At 40.1% G+C, this 20295-nt stretch overlaps 2 protein-coding genes across 2 annotated transcripts; both read left to right on the top strand.

Moving 5' to 3' along the window:
- The first annotated feature begins 1261 nt into the window (after positions 1-1261).
- Positions 1262-2733, top strand: gig2d (grass carp reovirus (GCRV)-induced gene 2d). Its single transcript, XM_067422656.1, has 3 exons — positions 1262-1276; positions 1692-1749; positions 1885-2733. The coding sequence occupies exon 3, from the start codon at positions 1893-1895 to the stop codon at positions 2349-2351; it is 459 nt and encodes a 152-aa protein (XP_067278757.1). The 5' UTR covers positions 1262-1276; positions 1692-1749; positions 1885-1892; the 3' UTR covers positions 2352-2733.
- Positions 2734-4062: 1329 nt separating this feature from the next.
- Positions 4063-18877, top strand: gig2e (grass carp reovirus (GCRV)-induced gene 2e). Its single transcript, XM_067423080.1, is given in 6 exon segments — positions 4063-5419; positions 5582-6136; positions 6139-6418; positions 8815-8864; positions 9588-10010; positions 18288-18877. Coding segments are annotated over 5 exon segments (1746 nt in total). The 5' UTR covers positions 4063-5419; positions 5582-5589; the 3' UTR covers positions 18734-18877.
- The last annotated feature ends 1418 nt before the right edge of the window (positions 18878-20295 follow it).

Below are 20295 nucleotides of genomic sequence, written 5' to 3'. Positions count from 1 at the left end.
AAATCCTTGTTGTTGAAGTTGAAAGTTGTTGTTGAAGCTTCTTCACTGGCGTATTAGGCCTACTTAAAATAACAGGCTATAATATAGCTACTTTAGTTCACTTAGAATTCCAAGCACTGCAAAACCGAATAAGTTGGCAAAACGTTGAAAAAAATTGATGCAATCGGTTACAAAAAATGTTCTGTGTTAAGAAATAGTTTAAGCAGAACTTGCATATTTTTATTTTGTACTCCTACATTTTAATTGTTTTTAACTTTAAATATTTGAGAAAGCTAATTCATACATTTAAATGTAAAAAAAAATGTTACACAATGCTGTGGTCGCATTATCATAGCACTTTCTGAATGAGGACAGCAATATAATACATTTAACATAGGCTATCTGTTCTCAAACTAAGCTCATGCTCCACTCATCACCCTAATTTGAATCCCCTCCAAAAAAAGAAGAAAAAAAGAGGGGAAAAAACATATTTAACACTTAATTTTAGCATAGTAAAGCATTCCAGGGAAATAGCAATCCCAGCCCGGTTTCAGATAAATTTAAGTTTGTCTAAATTAAAAGAAAACAAGTTCATAAAACTCAAAACAATGAAACAAAACTGTCCATTTTATGAACTCAAAAGAAAACGAAAGTTCTAAATACTCATAAAAGTTAATTTGTTCAAACTAATTTGTTTAATTTGAGTTGGCTCAATTATTTTGAGCGATAGGGGTTACCGTTACAGTGACCCTCTCATAGAATATTTTGTTTATTGTCTGTTTACATTTTTGAGAGACTTTTAAACAACTTTAATTGCAAACCATTTTAAAAACAATCTTCAATCAATTAATTAGCCATCACAAAACATGAAATAAAATTACAAACACCCATAAACTTTTTTATGAACGTTATCATACATAGATTTGTAAATTACCATCACAGTCAACATTGCAAGTAGTTATTTATAGCCCACTTAAACTCTTCAATATTCTCATTCTGTCTATTCTTAACAGTGAATTCATCAAACCCTCATAAACCAGTATCACATCAGTTTGCCCCACACCACCTATTTTACTTTTACTGGACAGCCAAACAGCTAACTTTGTTTGAAAACTTCCCCTAAAGTCTGACACCATCCACCAAGAATTTCAAAAAGAGGATTTCCTACTATAGAAAATAAATAAAAAAATGGTTTCCTGTTGATCACAGAAAGGAGAGAGAGAGAGAGAGAGAGAGAGAGAGAGAGAGAGAGAGAGAGAGAGAGAGAGAGAAAGAGAGAGAGAATCACAGGTCACAGGTATTTTTTATATATATATATATATCTTTGAACTTTTATTTTTATATTTTAATACTTTTATATCGCACTTGCTATTCAATTGGGATTGTTTTGTTTGGGATTGTATTGGGTCTGACTCTAAAAAACAAACAAACAAAAAACAGCCTCTGAATTGTGAATTAAAAGATTTTTTAAGAGCAGCTGTTCTCTTTATGATCGTAAAGCTATAGTTAACTGTACAACTAATACTGTGAAAGTGATTTTAAAGATGCCAGTAAGATGATGACGATAAGAGGCATGAAGAAACTGTGAACTGTGAAATTCTAAACAAGATTTTGACTTGAATATATTCTGCTGCTCTCTGGCAGCTGTTTCTGATTATAAAGTTTTTATAAGAAACGAAACTTAAAGTTTGGGGGTTTCCAACTTGTTGAAGGTGTGGCTTTCAGATGTTCTAGCAGCTTTGAACACAGCCTGAATTTGTCATCCAAGAGGTAAGCATCATATTTCTTTCATCTTTACAACAAAAGCTATTTCGGATTTCAAAATTAAAACCTCAAAATTAAAACCTGCAGCACCTCTTGCTCTTTATACAACAGCAGATGAACCGTTGTGTTTGGTTTCTCTAGATTTAAACATGTGGGCAGAAAATGACTTGTATCCAGGTGTGCCGTGTCTCGAAAGCTACACGGAGCCTGCAAATGGTAAAATATACCTCATGTATCATGGGACCTCTCGATATGCTGCACAACAGATCATGTGCTTTGGCTTTCAGCCATCTAAAGATGGAATGCTAGGACGTGGTGTCTACCTCAGCCGAGATCTTAACAAGGCCAGTAGATACCCGCTTCATCTGTGTGAACGTGAAAGGGCTGTTATAAGAGTGCAGGTCAATGTTGGGAGAGTAAAGAAGATTGATTATCAAGGTCATCCGATGCAGAAAACCTGGCATGATCATGGGTATGACACTGCCTGGTGCCCTCCAAACTGTGGGATGGTGCCAAGTGGTCTTGAGGAAGACTGTGTTTGGGATCCAAGACGAATCACAGTCATTGATGTGATTTACCCAAATGTGCAATGTGGTCATTACTGTTAATTTTTTTTATAAATAAATAAAAATATTTAAAAAAAACATTAAATAGATGGAAATGCAAATGTACTGCAAATGTAACCTTTTTCATGTTTTTTAAGAATAAAAATGTCTTGTCAAATGCATTCAGAATTCCAACTTCTTATGTAGTTATACGTTATCTTTTTGAATATTTTGCATACTGCACTTAAATGCAAGTGTTCAAATGCAAGGCTAAAATCCAAAAGTCAAGGTTGTTACTGAAGAACAGAGGTGGTAAAAGTACTCAAAAATTATACTCGAGTGAAAGTACTAAATAAAAAAATACTACAGTAAAAGTAGAAAGTCCTCCATTCAAACATCACTTGAGTAAAAGTACAAAAGTATCAGATTTAAAACGTACTCAAGTACCAAAAGTAAAAAGTAAATATTCTAATTAACTGTAAATATCAATAAGCAGATAAAATCTTTTGGGACTCATATGCAATGCTTTAATTGAACAAATGATAAGATTAGATATGCAATTAAGAATTTGTTAGATTTGCAATTAATAGGAGACAATGAAGCACCTTAAGGCAGTATAGGGGTTACACTTAAAATAGACATATTCCATAACATTAGCTCCATAAAACAGATGAGGAGCAAGATAATATTACCTAATTCAATATTAATTCAAAAGCCATAACCACAATGACATATTACATAACAATTAGTTAATAGCATGTGCCTCAACAAGTCATAATATAATTTTGCCAATTGTTATGATTAATGATGAATTAAACACAACTGAGAGTCGGAATGCACGGCTTTGAATACATCAATTTACATTATTAGTTAATGTAATGTGTTATTAGGGAATTAATGATGTCACATTTAATTAATAGCAATTCATATATTACTTAATCTATTAATCATAGAGAATGTTCATTAGTTGCTGATGCAGTAATCATTAATAAATGGTTTAGTTCTTCATTAGTAATACATTAACTCATGATTATCTGTGCATTAGTTAGGCATGAATTATAATAGTGCACTTGTATTGTAAAATGTTACCCATGTTTTCAAAGTAAATTGTGTGCCGCAAAATAAAAAGTTGGGGAAACACTGAGCTAACGTTAGTGTGGCAAACCTGACTTGTCAGCTTTTCCAAGTCTATACCCGACTGGATCATCCATGACCGACCAGACCAGTTTGGAAATCAAGTGTAATAAATACTTAATACTTGGAGCAGGCATGGGGAAATGTATTGGAGTAAAAAGTAATTTTTGCCTTTAATATTGTAGTGGAGTAAGAGTAAAAGTAGATGCAAATAAAATATACTCAAGTAAAGTACAGATCCCCGAAAAAAATACTTAAGTAAAGTATCAAAGTATTTTTACTTGATTACTTACCACCCCTGCTGAAGAAATGACTGTGAAATATCATTAGTTCAGTTGACGTGGTTTAAAAAGGTAAGAACAATCTGATAATTTGATTCATATGCTTTTTATTCAAAACAAGGATTGTGGTCCATAGCCAATTTCAGCTCCTCATTTTGAGACACTGACACATGTCTATTCTATTTATGTCTAATCTAGTTATGTCATTAACATTTCTTGTTTAACTTAAAATAAAATAAAATAAATAATTGAATGTGTTTATCTTATCTGTTAAAATTATATAAAAATATTTATAGGAATATTTATTGTTCATTGAACTGATTAAATGTTTGGGGGTTCCAGTCCTGTAAATCAGAAATTAAAATGTAATGTACAGGAAAATTGTGTAAAATAGATTGATATAGATTGTGTTCTTATTCTCATTGCAATATTAATTAAACGTAATCTTAAATAAATCAATAACAATATAAATATGTAATATTATGAATTCAAATCATTCAGCAATTCAAGTGTTAAGCTGAGATCAATGCAGTTCCTGTTTGTTTAACAAGGCAAGGCAAGTTTATTTATATAGCACATTTCATACACAATGGCAATTCAAAGTGCTTTACATAGAAAGGAATTAAAATAGGGATAAAAAAATGCATAAGAAAAAGAATACAATGTAAAGAGAATTAAAAATAATAGAATGATGATAACCAAAGAAAAAACATTAACAGTTCCTGTAAGTTTGATAGTTTGGATGTTGGCAATAACAAAACACGTAACATGGCAAGAGCAAACATATTTTATATCCTTTAATATTATAAAGATTAAATCAAACAATCAATCAAATGCGTACCACATACACATTACAAATTTTACAGTGTTGTTGCAATCCATAATATCTTACTACGAGGAAAAGAAACTGAAACTCAAAGGAACACTTACCGTTATGGGACACACCCTGAAAATGTGCCATTTACATGCAGCAAACAATCAGCATTAGAAGCAACATCAGAGGTAAGCCACCACTTTGTCTTTGTGTTTCGGTCATTAAGCCTAAAAAAATATCCCAGAATAACCACTGAAATTATTTTATACTGTAATAGCTAGTGTTATCTAAAATGTCATCTTGGTTTTTATGAAATGAAAAAATATTTTAGTCAATATCACTGTATAATTCTGAAAGTTCTTTTTTCATGCCATGATATTCTGTCCATTTATTCCAGTTGATTCTCTTCTATTTCCTGAAATAAGATTTGTGCCTGCTAATTTGTATCATTTTGCCTGCCTCAGAATTGTTTGCATTCTATTGAATTTTACTTTTAATATGCATCGCCTGACTGTTCTGTCCACGCTTGAGTCATACAAACCTGCACAACCTGTACCTGTACTTTGAACATTACAGGATGTTCAATAACAATAACATTATCAGATCATCTGAAGACTGATAATGTTGACATACTCTTTACATGATGACAAATGTTACATTTCAGTGTTTAGTGTTTTTCATACCGGCACTAAGAAAATGTGTAAATAAATGTATGTGTTTATATTTCATAGTATAAATAAATCTGCAGAGTCAAATGAACTGTAAATATGTCATCAGAGAAACAAACAAACAAAAAACTGTACACTGTACTCATGTGCTTCTGTCTTTCTGCCTTTCCAGCTTATTGTTTTAAGGTGTGTCCAAGACGACTGATCTCTGCTCAGACTGAATTGGTTATAGAGGTAAGTAACATATACTTTTTAAGTTGAATTATTAGACAAATGTTCTAATGTAAAATGTACAATGGACATGTATTTTTGTCCTTATCGACTTCAGGCCCTCTTTCTGCTATTCTCTATCCAAACATGAAAACTGTCGATTGATTATTATCTTTTTGTCTTTAGGCTTAAACATGGCTGAGAGTGACTTGTGTCCAGGTGTGCCGTGTCTCCAAAGCAGTACAGAGCCTGTGAATGGTCAAATATATCGAATGTATCATGGTACTACTGAAAGAGCAGCAGAACAGATCAAAGTCTCTGGCTTTCAGCCATCTAAAGATGGAATGCTGGGACCTGGTGTCTACCTCAGCCGAGATCTTAACAAGGCCAGCAGATACCCGCTTGAAAAGCCACATGAGAGAGTTGTTATTAGAGTGAAGGTTAATGTTGGGAGAGTGAAGAAGATTGACCATCAAGGTCACCCACTGCAGAAAACCTGGCATGGTCATGGGTATGACACTGCCTGGTGCCCTCCAAACAGTGGGATGGTGACAAGTGGTCTTGAAGAAGACTGTGTTTGGGATCCGACGCGAATCACTATTATTGACGTGATTCCACCAAGCCTTCAAAACTCTATTCAAGCTGATCCAGTTGAGGGCAAACACTACACAATGTTTTATGGCACATCTAAGGAGGATGCAGAAAAGTTCAAGGCTCATGGTGTTTGTCAGTCTAAGGGCATACTGGACGTGGAGTCTACCTCAGCCGAGATGTAGAAAAGGCCTTCAATGTCCCTACGCATTTACCTCTGCATCAGAGAAGTGTTCTGAGAGTGAAGGTTAATGTTGGAAAAGTGAAAAAGATTGATTATCAAGGTCATCCGATGCAGAAAACCTGGCATGATCATGGGTATGACACTGCCTGGTGCCCTCCGAACTGTGGGATGGTGCCAAGTGGTCTTGAGAAAGACTGTGTTTGGGATCCAAGACGAATCACAGTCATTGATGTAATTCGTCCAAAGGAGTAGGCTATGTGAGGTTTGTTAGCTGAGCAATGTAAATCCTAACATGTTTTATCCTAAAATATTGAGAATTTGATCATTATACAGTGCTCTGACCATGCCTTACCACATTTTCTGATGCTGAAGACAAATATGCCTATACTTTAAACCATGGGCGTAGATTACGCGGGGGACGGGGGGGACGTGTCCCCCTCTCTTTTAATAAAATGTATTTTCGTCCCCCGCACTTTTACTGGGTCTCACCGATCCTAGTCGACCCGCTCCGAGCGGGATTCGAACCGGTGTTACTCTGTGTGGGGGCGGACAAGTTAACAGAGACGCTAACGACAGCCTTCTCTAAACTCGGTTGATAGCGCGCTTCTTGAGGTCACGGGCAAGTGTATTTACATAGAAACCAATGTGAATACATCAAGATTTAAATTCAGAGACAAAAAATTATCTATGCATGACCTGTAATTTTTTCCGAATCTTAATATGAGGAGTGCGCTCTCACAGAAAGTCCAAAAGTGGGTTCGTAATACCCTGTCAAGCTGGAGCTGCAGCTGAAGGAGAACAATCGTTATGAGTGATGAAACGTGACGACGACAATCAGACGAGTGCGACAATATATGCTTTATGTGTGTTTTTTAAGTCATCTCAATGTAGCCTATTTATTGACAATAAAGTATCATGAATAATGCAGCTTTTTTAATGTTTAGTATTCTGCTCACCACGGCTGCATTTATGTAATCGAAAATAGTTAAAACAGTAATATTTTGAACATTATTACAAATTAAAACCGCTTTTTTTCCCTATGTGAATATATAGTAATTTATTCCTGTGATCAAAGCTGAATTTATCATCATTACTCCAGTCTTCAGTGTCACATGATCCGTCACTAATCATTCTCATATGAGGATTTCATAATCAAGAAACATTTATGATTATTATCTGTGTTGAAAACAGTTCCCAAAATGTTGTGGAAACCATGATAGCCTACATGTTATTTTTCAGGATTCTTTAATGAATAGAAAGTTCAATGGACAGCATTTATTTGCATTTATTAAATAAATTATCTAATTTGTAATATTAAAAATATCACTTGTGATCAATTTAATGCATGTCTGATCAATAAAAGTATTAATTTCTCTCTTTTAATTTTACCACAAATGTTTAGAAAATTAAGCATCACCATGGGCAGCACAACTGATAATAATCCTAAATGTGTGTTGATCATCAGATCCTCATATGGGAATGATTAGTGAAGGATCACTGAAGACTGGAGTAATGATGATAAATTCAGCTTTGATCACAGGAATAAATTACATTTTACTATATATTCACATAGAGAACAGATGAGTTACATCAGAATATATATATATATTTTTACATTGCATAAAATCTATGGAGTCTTAATGCAGAAGTGTTTGTAGTATATAAACCAATCATAAAATTGGCACACAAAAAAAAGGAGAATAGGAGAATAATATTATAGATATTAATTATTGGTTATTGATCAGCAGTGTATTTGATATCTTGCCCAATTAAAAGCAAGAGATGCGATAAATTATATTGGTCCAAAAAAAAAAAAAAATGGTATTACGACATTTCTGTCCCCCTCACTTCTGAAAAGATGGCTACGCCCCTGCTTTAAACCCATTTTAGTTGCTTTTAAGATTTGTCATAAGCTATTGGCCTACATTCATTTTTAATTTTGACACTACTTGTTTATTCACTGCTAAAAACAAACATCCATAGAATAAGTTGAGTAATGTTTTATTTTTTTGTATTTGATTTAAATAATATTGATTTTAGAAGTGTATGCTTTAGCCTATTGTAGTTATATTTCTGAAGCAATGTAAAATCAAAATGAAAAATGTTGGTAAAAAGTAGGCTATGTTAATATATAAATCAAGATATAATAAAGAAATACATAGAAAAAAACAATGGTGTTATTTCCTTAATAATGTTGATTCACATGTCTCTTACCTGTAAATTGTGACTTTATGAATAATTATAAAATCAATTAATTTATATTGGACTAAAAGAAAAACAAACACAGAAAGGGAAGGTTACCTGTCCAGTTCAGAAGTCCACCAACAGGACACTAAACCATAGACTGTATAAAATTAGACTGTATTTTATTAAACAGTAGGCCTAGGCCCACAAAGTATTGGATGAAAATATAACTTGAAACATTTGTGTATTTGAGAAATATTGCATTTATTTAACTTCAGCTGTGATAAAGTTTGCAAACACAGCACAAGCGTCACTGCGGGAGGCAGAAAGTGTCCGACTTCACGTCTCCGTCTGCAGCTCCTCCCCGCCTGCACTCGGCTAATCTCGCCGAACGCATGCACCCAGCCGCAGCCGATGTCGAACACACCTAAAACATCTTGATGTGGGTCTGGCTTGTCAGGCTACTGATTGGCTGCAGTGGAGTGGTGAAGTCGCTTGATAGTGATGATTGTCAGCGTGGATGGCCAATGGCGATTCACTAGGAAAAGTGAAAGTAACGGCGGAAAAACACATGCAACAGCCAGAATCTGATTTTCATATTCATAAATATTTTCCTAAAGTTTGATAGCTTATGTTTAAATCCACAAATATTCACGCAGCGAATAACATTTAAAAGCGCCAGCACCATCACTATTTTCGCACGTGTAGCCTATGTTTCATAATGATCTAAGACGGAAGATTTGATTGTTTGAGAAAATCCCACATGATGTAAATATCCCGAAGGTTTTAATTAATTCTGACCGTATCAGCCGCTTGGTGACAGCACCCCGTGCGTTTAAAGTGAGTTCCTTTATCCATTTTTACTTTTATAAAGTGCTACCGTTTGAAAAGTACTAGGTTTGGTACCCTTGTGTATGCTCTGAACTAGCTACACTGTGAGACTATTGCAATGTCTACGTGCTAAACGTTTGCTAAAGTAGCCTACCCTTTATTTTTAAAAGAGGGCCGGCATTTCCCTGGAGCAAAAAGTTTGTAATTGAGTTTGAATTGGAGGATTGGTGGTAAGTTAAAAAAAAAATCTAGATTTACATTCACATAACAATATCTATAATGTATAGGTTCTTTTCAAAATAATTTATTTTCTTTTATAAACTTGATCCAGTGATCCAGTTTAAGTCTTATTTGTTTCTATGCATATTCTGAAGATATTGACGCTATTTGTAATTTGTCCAGGTGCAAACATGTGGGATGGAAATGGTTCAAACTTCCTCCAAGGCAACACAGCTCCAAGATCAGGTCAAGTCTACACAATGTATCATGGCACATCCATAGAGGCTGCAAAGAAAATTAAAAAAGATGGATTTCGTCAGTCTGATAATGGCATGCTGGGACGTGGTGTCTACCTCAGCAGAGCTCTAGAGAAGGCCTGCAGGTATCCTCTGAATCTGTCTGCATACCAGAGAGTGGTTCTGAAAGTGAAGGTCAATGTTGGGAAAGTGAAGAAGATTGACCGCCAAGGCCATCCACTCCAGAATACCTGGCATGAACAGGGGTATGACACTGCCTGGTGCCCCCCAAAATGTGGCATGGTGCCAAGCGGCCTTGAAGAAGACTGTGTTTGGGACCCACAGCGGATTCGGATCATTGAAATGATCTGCCCTTTTTTAGAAAAGGTTTTACCCTGTCTATTCTTTTTGTTGCTGATCCTAATTGAAATACTGACATAAACTTTGCTGGATGAAATTATAGAAATATCTAGCCAAAGTGTTTTTTTTTTTATTCTGCAAAGAATAATAATGCGTTATCACTTTTGTTTTGGTGTATCTTCTGTTAACGCTGTATGATCAGGAGATTTGCATTTATTTGCTTGTTTACAGAAATGATTGTCTGCAGGCACTCTGCATTTAGGGATGCATGAGAATACAATCTTTTTCTTTTCCTTAAAGGCAAAACTTTTTTGAATATTCTGCAAAGAACAATGAGCAGATCTGTTGTTCTTTTCTCATAGAACCAACCCATTTTAAGTCTTTTTTTTCAGATGGTGTTGACTTAGAATTGGAAAAACATACAAAATAATTCCTTGACAAATCAACTTTTTTTCTCTGAAAGCATTGTGTGATCTTTAGCATGATTGTTAAAAATGACCCTTGAGACGTAATGTAAAAATGCTACACTATATTTGCTACACTTTTGTTCCAAAAACAGAGGTAACTTTCAGGATATGTATAGAGCGCATATGGTTTCTGAAGGATCATGTGACACTAGAGTAATGATGCAGCGCATCTTATCCAGTAGTCCCGCCCACCGACGCGGTGATCGGCTTGTGCAAGCTATCCAACGACAATAAACATGCCGAGGAAGATAGCAAGAGATTGCGCTATTCCTGGTTGTGGGAGAACACAGTTGCTGCATAAGCTTCCTTCGGATCCTAATATTAGGAATGTGTGATTGAATGTTATTTTTAATGAAGTTCCATCTCACGTGCGGAAGACAGTGGTGTTCACTTCATTTCAATGCGGGATCGTTTGTAAACAAATCTCCTGTCGATGCTGGATTTGGATACGACAGGAATGGTGCAACACACTTATGTGAGTAAATAGTATTGCATTGTTCCCTTTCGAGAGAGGTTCCTCGTATTACGTATGGGAAAAACTCCTTTTCTCGAGAATGTGAAGCAAAACTTTTAATAAAGGTATCTATGTAAAGCGCAGTGAGCTGCACGGCCATAGCCCAGCGCGAGGAGCGCTCTGATTGGCCGGGCTGCGGCAACTGCAGGAACCTATGGTGAGGCGGCTGAGAGGAACGAACCAATGGGGGGCGTTCCAGAAGCCCGCCGAAAAAGGTGCTTATATTTGCATACAGGAGGCTATATAAGACCCTAATTCGCCATAGGTGTCAGATTTTATCTCCTTCAGCGATACCTTCGCTGGTCTCCGGAAGAAGCACCGCCGTTGAAAAGGCACCAGCGGAACCTGCAGCTGAGGACGACGGACTCCCTCTCCGCCTTCTCTGCCGTTCCAGCTACGCCATCCGGCGTTATATATCCTTTAAACTGTGTCTATGTTGAGTGTTATATGTGTTTGTGTGTGTGTTGCCGCTGCAACGCCACTTCTAGAGCTTACAGGCTTGTTCTACTCGAGGACTCTCTCGTTCCGCCGCGTCGTTAAGCGCCGCGGAAAGACGGAGCTCTTCTCACTCTCCCTCTGCTCTCGTCCCGTCGCGCTGAATAGCGCCGCGGAAAGAGAGAATGTTAGAGGACATGAGCACACTCAAGCCGAAGCTCTCTTCACTCTGCCGCCGCCGCGGCTCTTCTTCCGCCGCTGCCGCAGAGTTGTCCTCACTCTTCTCTCATTCCGTCGCGCTACAGCCGCGGACAGAGAATACTAGAGTGAATAGGCGAACTCGAGCCGAAGCTCTCGTCACTATACCGTCGCGCTGAGGAGGCGCCGCGGACAGACGGAGTTTTTCCTCAGTCTTCCTCTTCTCTCGTCCTGTCGCTCTATCGCCGCGGACAGAGAATACTAGAGTGAATAAACAAACTCGAGCCGAAGCTCTCGCCGTGCTAGAAGCGCCGCGGACAGAGTTTTACCTCACGCTTCCAATTCTCTCGTCCTGTCGCTCTATCGCCGCGGACAGAGAATACTAGAGTGAATAAACAAACTCGAGCCGAAGCTCTCGCCGTGCTAGAAGCGCCGCGGACAGAGTTTTACCTCACGCTTCCAATTCTCTCGTCCTGTCGCTCTATCGCCGCGGACAGAGAATACTAGAGTGAATAAACAAACTCGAGCCGAAGCTCTCGCCGTGCTAGAAGCGCCGCGGACAGAGTTTTACCTCACGCTTCCAATTCTCTCGTCCTGTCGCTCTATCGCCGCGGACAGAGAATACTAGAGTGAATAAACAAACTCGAGCCGAAGCTCTCGCCGTGCTAGAAGCGCCGCGGACAGAGTTTTACCTCACGCTTCCAATTCTCTCGTCCTGTCGCTCTATCGCCGCGGACAGAGAATACTAGAGTGAATAAACAAACTCGAGCCGAAGCTCTCGCCGTGCTAGAAGCGCCGCGGACAGAGTTTTACCTCACGCTTCCAATTCTCTCGTCCTGTCGCTCTATCGCCGCGGACAGAGAATACTAGAGTGAATAAACAAACTCGAGCTGAAGCTCTCGCCGTGCTAGAAGCGCCGCGGACAGAGTTTTACCTCACGCTTCCAATTCTCTCGTCCTGTCGCTCTATCGCCGCGGACAGAGAATACTAGAGTGAATAAACAAACTCGAGCCGAAGCTCTCGCCGTGCTAGAAGCGCCGCGGACAGAGTTTTACCTCACGCTTCCAATTCTCTCGTCCTGTCGCTCTATCGCCGCGGACAGAGAATACTAGAGTGAATAACGTTAAACAAACTCGAGCCGAAGCTCTCGCCGTGCTAGAAGCGCCGCGGACAGAGTTTTACCTCACGCTTCCAATTCTCTCGTCCTGTCGCTCTATCGCCGCGGACAGAGAATACTAGAGTGAATAAACAAACTCGAGCCGAAGCTCTCGCCGTGCTCATTCTACCGCCGCCGTGCTGAAGCGCTGCGGACAGAGAATACTAGAGTAAGTTTGACGAGCGAGCTCGGGCTGTTGGGTATGTCAAGAACAATGTCGCTGCAGCGCGCGCTTACTGCCAAGGAAGTTGTAATGGCTGCCTTGTCATGATAGCGCGCGCCCCTTCCACAGCGCGTTGCTGACTAGAGCGCGGCTTACGTCATAGCACGCGCTCACTGTCAGAGCATAAGGGCGTCGGAAAATGGCTGCCAAGCTAAGCCCTTTTTTCACTCTATCACTTCCAGTCCCCTTTATTCAGGCGACTGGAAAGGTTTTTACACTGTAGACAAAGTGTCCACTACACAGTGTGCACCCCTACATAAGCACTGTTAATTCAGCCTCACAAAATCACAAATAAATCCCGCCGCGGCCGGATTACACCATATAAAGTCAACTAGCCTGTGGTCAAACACGCTTGTCTGCATGCGCGCTTTCAGTCTAGACTAGAGCATAACGGCATTGTGGAATGGCTCACATACCACCCGCACTTCCTTACATTCTCCCAGTTCCCTTAAGTTAAGTGACTGGAGATGAAATATTGCAGTCAACTAGCCTGTGTTAAACACGCTCGTCTGCACACTATGCTGTGTGCGTTTACCCCTGTGGATTTGCTCACTGGTTTGCACCGTGGGTATTCTACGTAGGTTGTGCGCCACTGCACATTGTTTACACTACACACAAAAGAGCTTTCTATGTAGGAAATGTGCCCACTTTACAGTCTGCACTCCTGCACCCAAGCACTTTTCACAAAGTTCACTCTCGCACACACAATATAAATGTGAGGCGTGCGCCCACTGCAAAGCCTGCACCGCCAAAACTAACACTATCCCCACAGTGTTACAAGCAGTGTTACAGCACAAGCAACCCGGCTAACAGGCCCCTATTACTAAGCGGCCAGCCCCCGAATCTAATTCAACCCCTGGCTTTACGAGCCCAGGCCTGGCAGGCCATTCCTGGTATATAATATTGGGTGTTGAACATATAAAACGAGGTTCTCGCTACAGTTTTGCTCGCAGACCCCGCGATTCAAGCCGTGGTCGAGCCCTCTGTAAGAAGCAGTGTCAGTCACGTGCTTCTCGCTGAGGCATTGAGACTGTTAAAGGAGAGAGCGGCGAAAACAGTACACCCGACGCTAGCGAGTCAGGTTTTTACTGTCGCTAATTCCTCATGCCGAAAATGGGTGGCGGTCTCAGGCCCATTTTCCAGGCATCTGAACAAAGCACTTATGACACGCTCGTTTCAAGGTGCTGACGGTGAAACAAATCCTCGCGCACATTCGCCCCGGGGATTGGGTTTTCTCAATAGATCTGAAAAACGCATACTTCACGTTACGATAACCCCCCCACCCCCACTACAGGCCATTCTTGAGATTCGCCTTCGAGGGGCAGGCTTATCAGTACAGTCATTGTCATAGACTCAAGACTTACGGCATAAGAACCGTGCATGGCTAAGCATCTCCTTTTATGGGCAGAGCACAATCTGAGCTCCCTAAGGGCGGCTTACGTGCCAGGTATTCTGAATCAGGGTCCGGACATGTTATCCAGAGGACCCATGTCCCCAGGGGGATGGTCCCTTTACCCGCAAACAATTCAGCTCGCACAGCACACGCTGCCCAATATTTTTTCTGCAAACGCAGGGATGCCCTGGCCCATGTTGGCCCAGACTCCCTCTATATGTTCCCTCCGATCGCGATCCAGCTGCAGCCTGTGCTTTTTAATAGCCCCACTTTGGAAGAACCGCACATGGTTCTCCATACTGTTTCAGCTGTCAGACACAGCCCCATGCCTATTCTGCCAATGAAAGGGAAGGTCTGGCATCCCAATCCCGAGCTGTGGGCCCTCCACGTATGGCCCATCAACGGTATCCGGGAACCTCTCTGACAAGTTATGAACACTATTTCGGAAGCTAGAGCCCCTGCTATCTGGCAGCTCTGCTTTGAAGTGGTCAGTGGTTTTCTAACCAATGTGCTACGCGAAACATCGACGCACACTCATGCGAACTGGCGGAACCGCTCGCTTTCTCCAAGAGCTAATGGATGCGGGTCGTCCCCCCCTCCATACTCGGGGTGTGTGTCTCCGCCATAGCAGCTAGCCACGCTCCGATCGCGGCACATTCACTAGGGAAAAGTGATCTTATTGTGTGTTTTCTTAAAGGGGCCAGGAGATTCAGCCCGCCTTGCCCCTACCTCGGTCCCTATTTGGGACCTCGCCATGGTTTTGGAGGCCGTGAAGGGTTCCCCCTCCTAACCACTTCAGAACACGAGCTTGAAGCACATATCACTCAAAACCGTTTTTCTGCTGGCTGTGGCCTCGGTTAACCGAGTGGGTGGCTTACCTGCACTCTCCGTGAGCCCTTCCTGTCTTGAGTTTGGGTCCAGCAACTTCAAGGTTGTGCTCAAACCGAGGCATGGTTTTATGCTGAAAGTGCTATCAACCCCTTCAGTATGCAGGTCTTTGCACTGCTTAACCCGCGTCTCAGAGAGAATAAGACGCAAACCTATTCTGCCCAGTCAGAGCATTGAGATTGTATCTAGAGCGCTCCGCCCCCTTCAGGCAGTCGGATCAGCTCTTCATTGCTTCGGTGGCCGCACTAAAGTTTGTGCCGTCATGAAACAGTCTCTCACACTGGATAGTGGATGCAGTCCCACTAGCATATAGGTCCAGGACCTAACCTGTCCTACAGGCATTTAAGCCCACTCCTCTAGAGGCATGGCCTCATCTTGGGCTTGGTCGTGTGACATTTCTTTGGAAGATATCTGTGCGGCGGCAGGCTGGGCCTCTCCGTCCACTTTTATCAGATTCTACAAGTTGGAGGTTCCAGCTCTACAAGCAGGGCTTCTCTCCATCTAGGCTCTATCTTGACCCTGGCAAACAGATTGCCTTACATTTTGGCCTGTACACATTAGTCCTTAAGCACTATTCATTCATCATAAGATCCGACTATGTCCGATCAGCTGTTCAAACGAACCGACTCTTCCGGTTCTTCATTCCCCTTATAAGCCGCCTCTGTCGGTGTCTCGGGGGTTTATAACATGTGCTTTGGGTATACTGGGTCAGTCAGCACACACGGCGCTTTACATTGTGTTCCCATACGTAATACGAGGAACCTCTCTCGAAAGGGAACGTACTCGGTTACTTTCGTAACCTCGGTTCCCTGAGAGAGAGGAACGAGTATTACGTTCCGTGCCGTGTTTATGCTTCTCAGGTATCGCTTCAGTCGATCTTAAAACCTGACACCTATGGCGAATTAGGGTCTTATATAGCCTCCTGTATGCAAATATAAGCACCTTTTTCGGCGGGCTTCTGGAACGCCCCCCATTGGTTCGTTCCTCTCAGCCGCCTCACCATAGGTTCCTGCAGTTGCCGCAGCCCGGCCAATCAGAGCGCTCCTCGCGCTGGGCTATGGCCGTGCAGCTCACTGCGCTTTACATAGATACCTTTATTAAAAGTTTTGCTTCACATTCTCGAGAAAAGGAGTTTTTCCCATACGTAATACTCGTTCCTCTCTCTCAGGGAACCGAGGTTACGAAAGTAACCGAGTACGTTATAGATCGTTTTGCTTATGTGTACGTGTCTAACGGAGCATACCTCAGCCCGCTGGACTCGTACACATATGGACCAGGGCTCACAAATCCCGGCAGGCTGATGAATCTCATAAAATTCCGTTCTTGATCTGTGTTGTTGTCTTGAGTCTTGTGTGTGTGTGTGTGTGTGTGTGTTTGTGTTTGTGTGTGTGTGTGTGTGGCCTGTTAATCCCTACGTTATGGGGACAAAATGTCCCCACAAAGATATCCTTGTCCTTGTGGGGACATTTTTAGGTCCCCTTGAGGAAAACATCTTATAAATCACACAGAAGGAGTTTTTTTTTTTTGAGAAAGTAAAAATGCAGAATGTTTAGGATGTACAGTTTGTACAGTATGAAATCCATTACGCCTATGGAAAGTCCCCATAAAACATGGAAATACGACGGGCTATGTGTAATATAAAAATAATAGTCCAATCAATCACGGGGGGATGAGAAATAAATCATTGTGTTTGTTTGATAAAGACGTTTACAAGCCCTGTAATTGAGAAAATCATTTCGGTTGCCACTTCTCCCTCAATCTCTCCCCTCCCTCATATGAACTGACAGGGGAGCTTAATGACAAAAGCTATGACAAAGGCCTTTTGAAATGCAGAAAACTGTCCGTTATTAATTTAGGATTGTTTTTAAATATCCTAATATAATGTTTATAGTGTTAAAAAAAATGATACACCTAAATTAAATGTGGTTATATTATTTAATAATCTGGCACATGCTGATATGAAATAAAATAAAATACAGTATGTCTTCATCCATATACTATCACACCATCCATCTTTTTGTTTATACCTCATATTATTCTATTGACATGCAAATATTTATATTCTCAGAACAAAAAGTCTTAGCAGTAAATTGAGAGAGTGTAAAGAAAGTTCTACAGAGTTTCAACAGTGTTAACCAGTTGTTGATCCAAAACATGTTGGATAAACTAGTTTCTTATTGTCACCCTCCACTGTGTGCTTGAAATATCCTGTAAAATGTATGGTAATTACTGGTCTGGAGAGCGCTTCTAATTTTGGAACAGTGATATTCATCTTTTTCGCATTCATTTTTCGTGTTGGACCTCAAATAAAAAGTAAATATTTAAAAAAATATCTCGATAGCATAGCATCTGGCACCTATTATTTAAAATCATGTGTTCCTGAGATCATTTAAGCACATCATATCAGTTGTACTTATTGTTTGTTAACATGCACTGTTCAGACATCTGCGACAACATGTAAATAATTTCTCAGGTAAAGCATTTACAGGAAAACAGTCCACAGAGAAAATGAAACTTAGCTTTGTTTAAAATGAAAGAAATGTGTTTGATCAATCAAGTTTTACTTCATTTTACTTCTACATATAAATCGATGCATTATATTTATTATGTATTTATGTATTTTATTTATATTATTTTATTTTATTTTATTAAATAGGCTAGAGAACAGTGCAGTTCCTAATTGTATTGTTTGATAAAGGTCACATCATAACCTGTTTACCCAGAAATTCAATAGATAATGTGTTTTTACAATTCTTAAGTTTACCAAGATGAAGGAAAACTGAAACTTATAAACCTGAACTGAACGTTGACATCATGGACACACCCAGAAAGATGTGCCATTTATATAGCTACCTGCATTCAGAAGGAATTGATCATTGTTAGAAGCGACATAAGAGGTAAGGCACCACTTTGTCTTTGTGAAAAATTATTTTGGTCATTATGTTTTATTACATTTTTTAAGTTTTGATTTGTTTAGGTACAAGCATGTGGGCTGAAGATGACTTGGGTCCAGGTGCTCCACCATGTCTTGAGAGTTTAATACCACCAGCTGAGGGAAAAGTCTACCGAATGTACCATGGCACATCAAGGGAGGCTGCTGAAAAAATCAAAACCTATGGCTTCAGACCATCTGCTAATGGCATGCTTGGGCCTGGCGTCTACCTCAGCCGAGATCTACAGAAGGCCTCCAGATACCCTCTGGAATTACATGAGAGCCAGAGAGTGGTTCTGAGAGTGAAGGTCAATGTTGGGAAAGTAATAAAGATTGCCCATCAAGATCATCCACTGCAGAAAACCTGGCATAAACCACCGCATGGGTATGACACTGCCTGGTGCCCTCCAAAGTGTGGGATGGTGCCAAGTGGTCTTGAGGAAGACTGTGTTTGGGATCCAAGACGAATCACAGTCATTGGTGAAATACGTCCAAAACAGCAAGGAGCACATCGTTTTTTTCAATGAGTTTTATTAAGTGTGCTTTTCCATAAAGTTTGGTATTAGCAGTTCTGAAAAATGTGTATTGTACTGCAAATCCTGACCCTGTTGCTGGGTATGAATAAATTACACTTCTTGCACAAATCTGAGTTATGCGGTTTTTTTATTATGTTTATAGTAAACAAATAAATATAGATTAAAAAAAAGATATATAAGAATATAAACTGACATGTAAAAATCTGACAAATGTCAGGCTCTTTTTATTCCCAGAAGAAATGCAAGCCAATATTCACTGAAAAAAAGGTGTGTTGGATTTACATGATTTAAAGGTGCAGTTTTTCGTGTGTTTTTGAAGCTTTGATTGTGTTTACAGTGTGCAATATAACATGAGTTCATGTTTCGCGTGTAAAAAAAAACACTAGCCAGACAAGCCAGACCCACATCAAGATGTTTGGTCTGGAAACTCACCATTGACAGCTCAATCCGAGGGGCAACTCCCTCTGCACCCGATAGGATAGCGCTACCACCAACCAGAGCAACGAAGGTGAAACAGAGCTTGTTGAAAGATTAAACATTCGCCGTATCCGGTCGGCTAAACTCTGAACACATCTTCCCTTTAAGAATGACTTCAGTGCCGTTCTTTGTTCTTTTCTCAGAGAAAAGCTTAACTCCAAGTCTTCCAGAGTCGCGGTCAAAGCTGATTCGAAAGACCGCCTTTCGCCAGTTTCTGTGTTTACTAGAAGCACGCAGACACAACTCGGCCGTCGTCATTATGGCCCCGCCCACCGACTCTATACACGATGTGATTGGCCTGGCAAGAGTTTGCCGTTTACAGCTCAGAAGGGTATTGAGAGTTGCTAGATGACACTCGCAGGCAGATTATATTTGCTGCCGTTAGGGTGCGTCTAGATTTCTAGGCTAAAAAACACAGTATTTTTCACACAATTTACTTAGGCTATCTGTATACTGCTGTTTTCTCTGTCCTAAAAACGGCCTGATGATTCAAAGAAGTCCTGGCTGCAGCCTATAGCACGATGACATACTGGATCAGATCCAACACGTACTGGACGCGCACGCGCGGTGGTTTCATTCACAATTCGATGACGTCATATACGCAGTAGAGTTTTGGGGACATCATTGAATGCACAGGAGAGTTTTGTTGAATAGATAAATACTCAAACCCGCTCGCGCAAAAATAATGATTAATAAAATGCTCATGCCATCAGGACACACGTTTTGCATTTTCCCTTGAATGTGTAGGCTACTGGTATTTTAAAGTTCTTTACAGATCGTGTTGCATTGTACCAATTTTACAGGTATTATTTATGCTCTAACAGCAACATTATACACTAACTAAAGTTTTTAAAGATGGGATCGCGAAGAACAGGACCTTTAATCATGTACATCGGTTACACATGAATCAGTTAAGTTAAACAAACACAATTTGTTCACATAACTTCAACATCATAGAATGAAGGAATTTTTAAGCAACCCAATTGAGTAGTCTCAAAATAATTTTAATATAATTCCCTAACAACAGTAGTATATCACAAGCTTATTTTGTTTTAGTGGTCACTTGACTGATTTAT

The sequence above is a fragment of the Pseudorasbora parva genome, chromosome 18, assembly GCF_024679245.1.
Source record: "Pseudorasbora parva isolate DD20220531a chromosome 18, ASM2467924v1, whole genome shotgun sequence".
NCBI lineage: Eukaryota > Metazoa > Chordata > Actinopteri > Cypriniformes > Gobionidae > Pseudorasbora > Pseudorasbora parva.
Note: the sequence above shows the minus strand (reverse complement) of the source record. Positions and strands in the feature narration are given on the sequence as shown.

Coding starts and splice junctions, on each gene's coding strand:
- gig2d (XM_067422656.1), top strand. CDS start 1,893: ATGTGGGCAGAAAATGACTTGTATCCAGGTGTGCCGTGTCTCGAAAGC.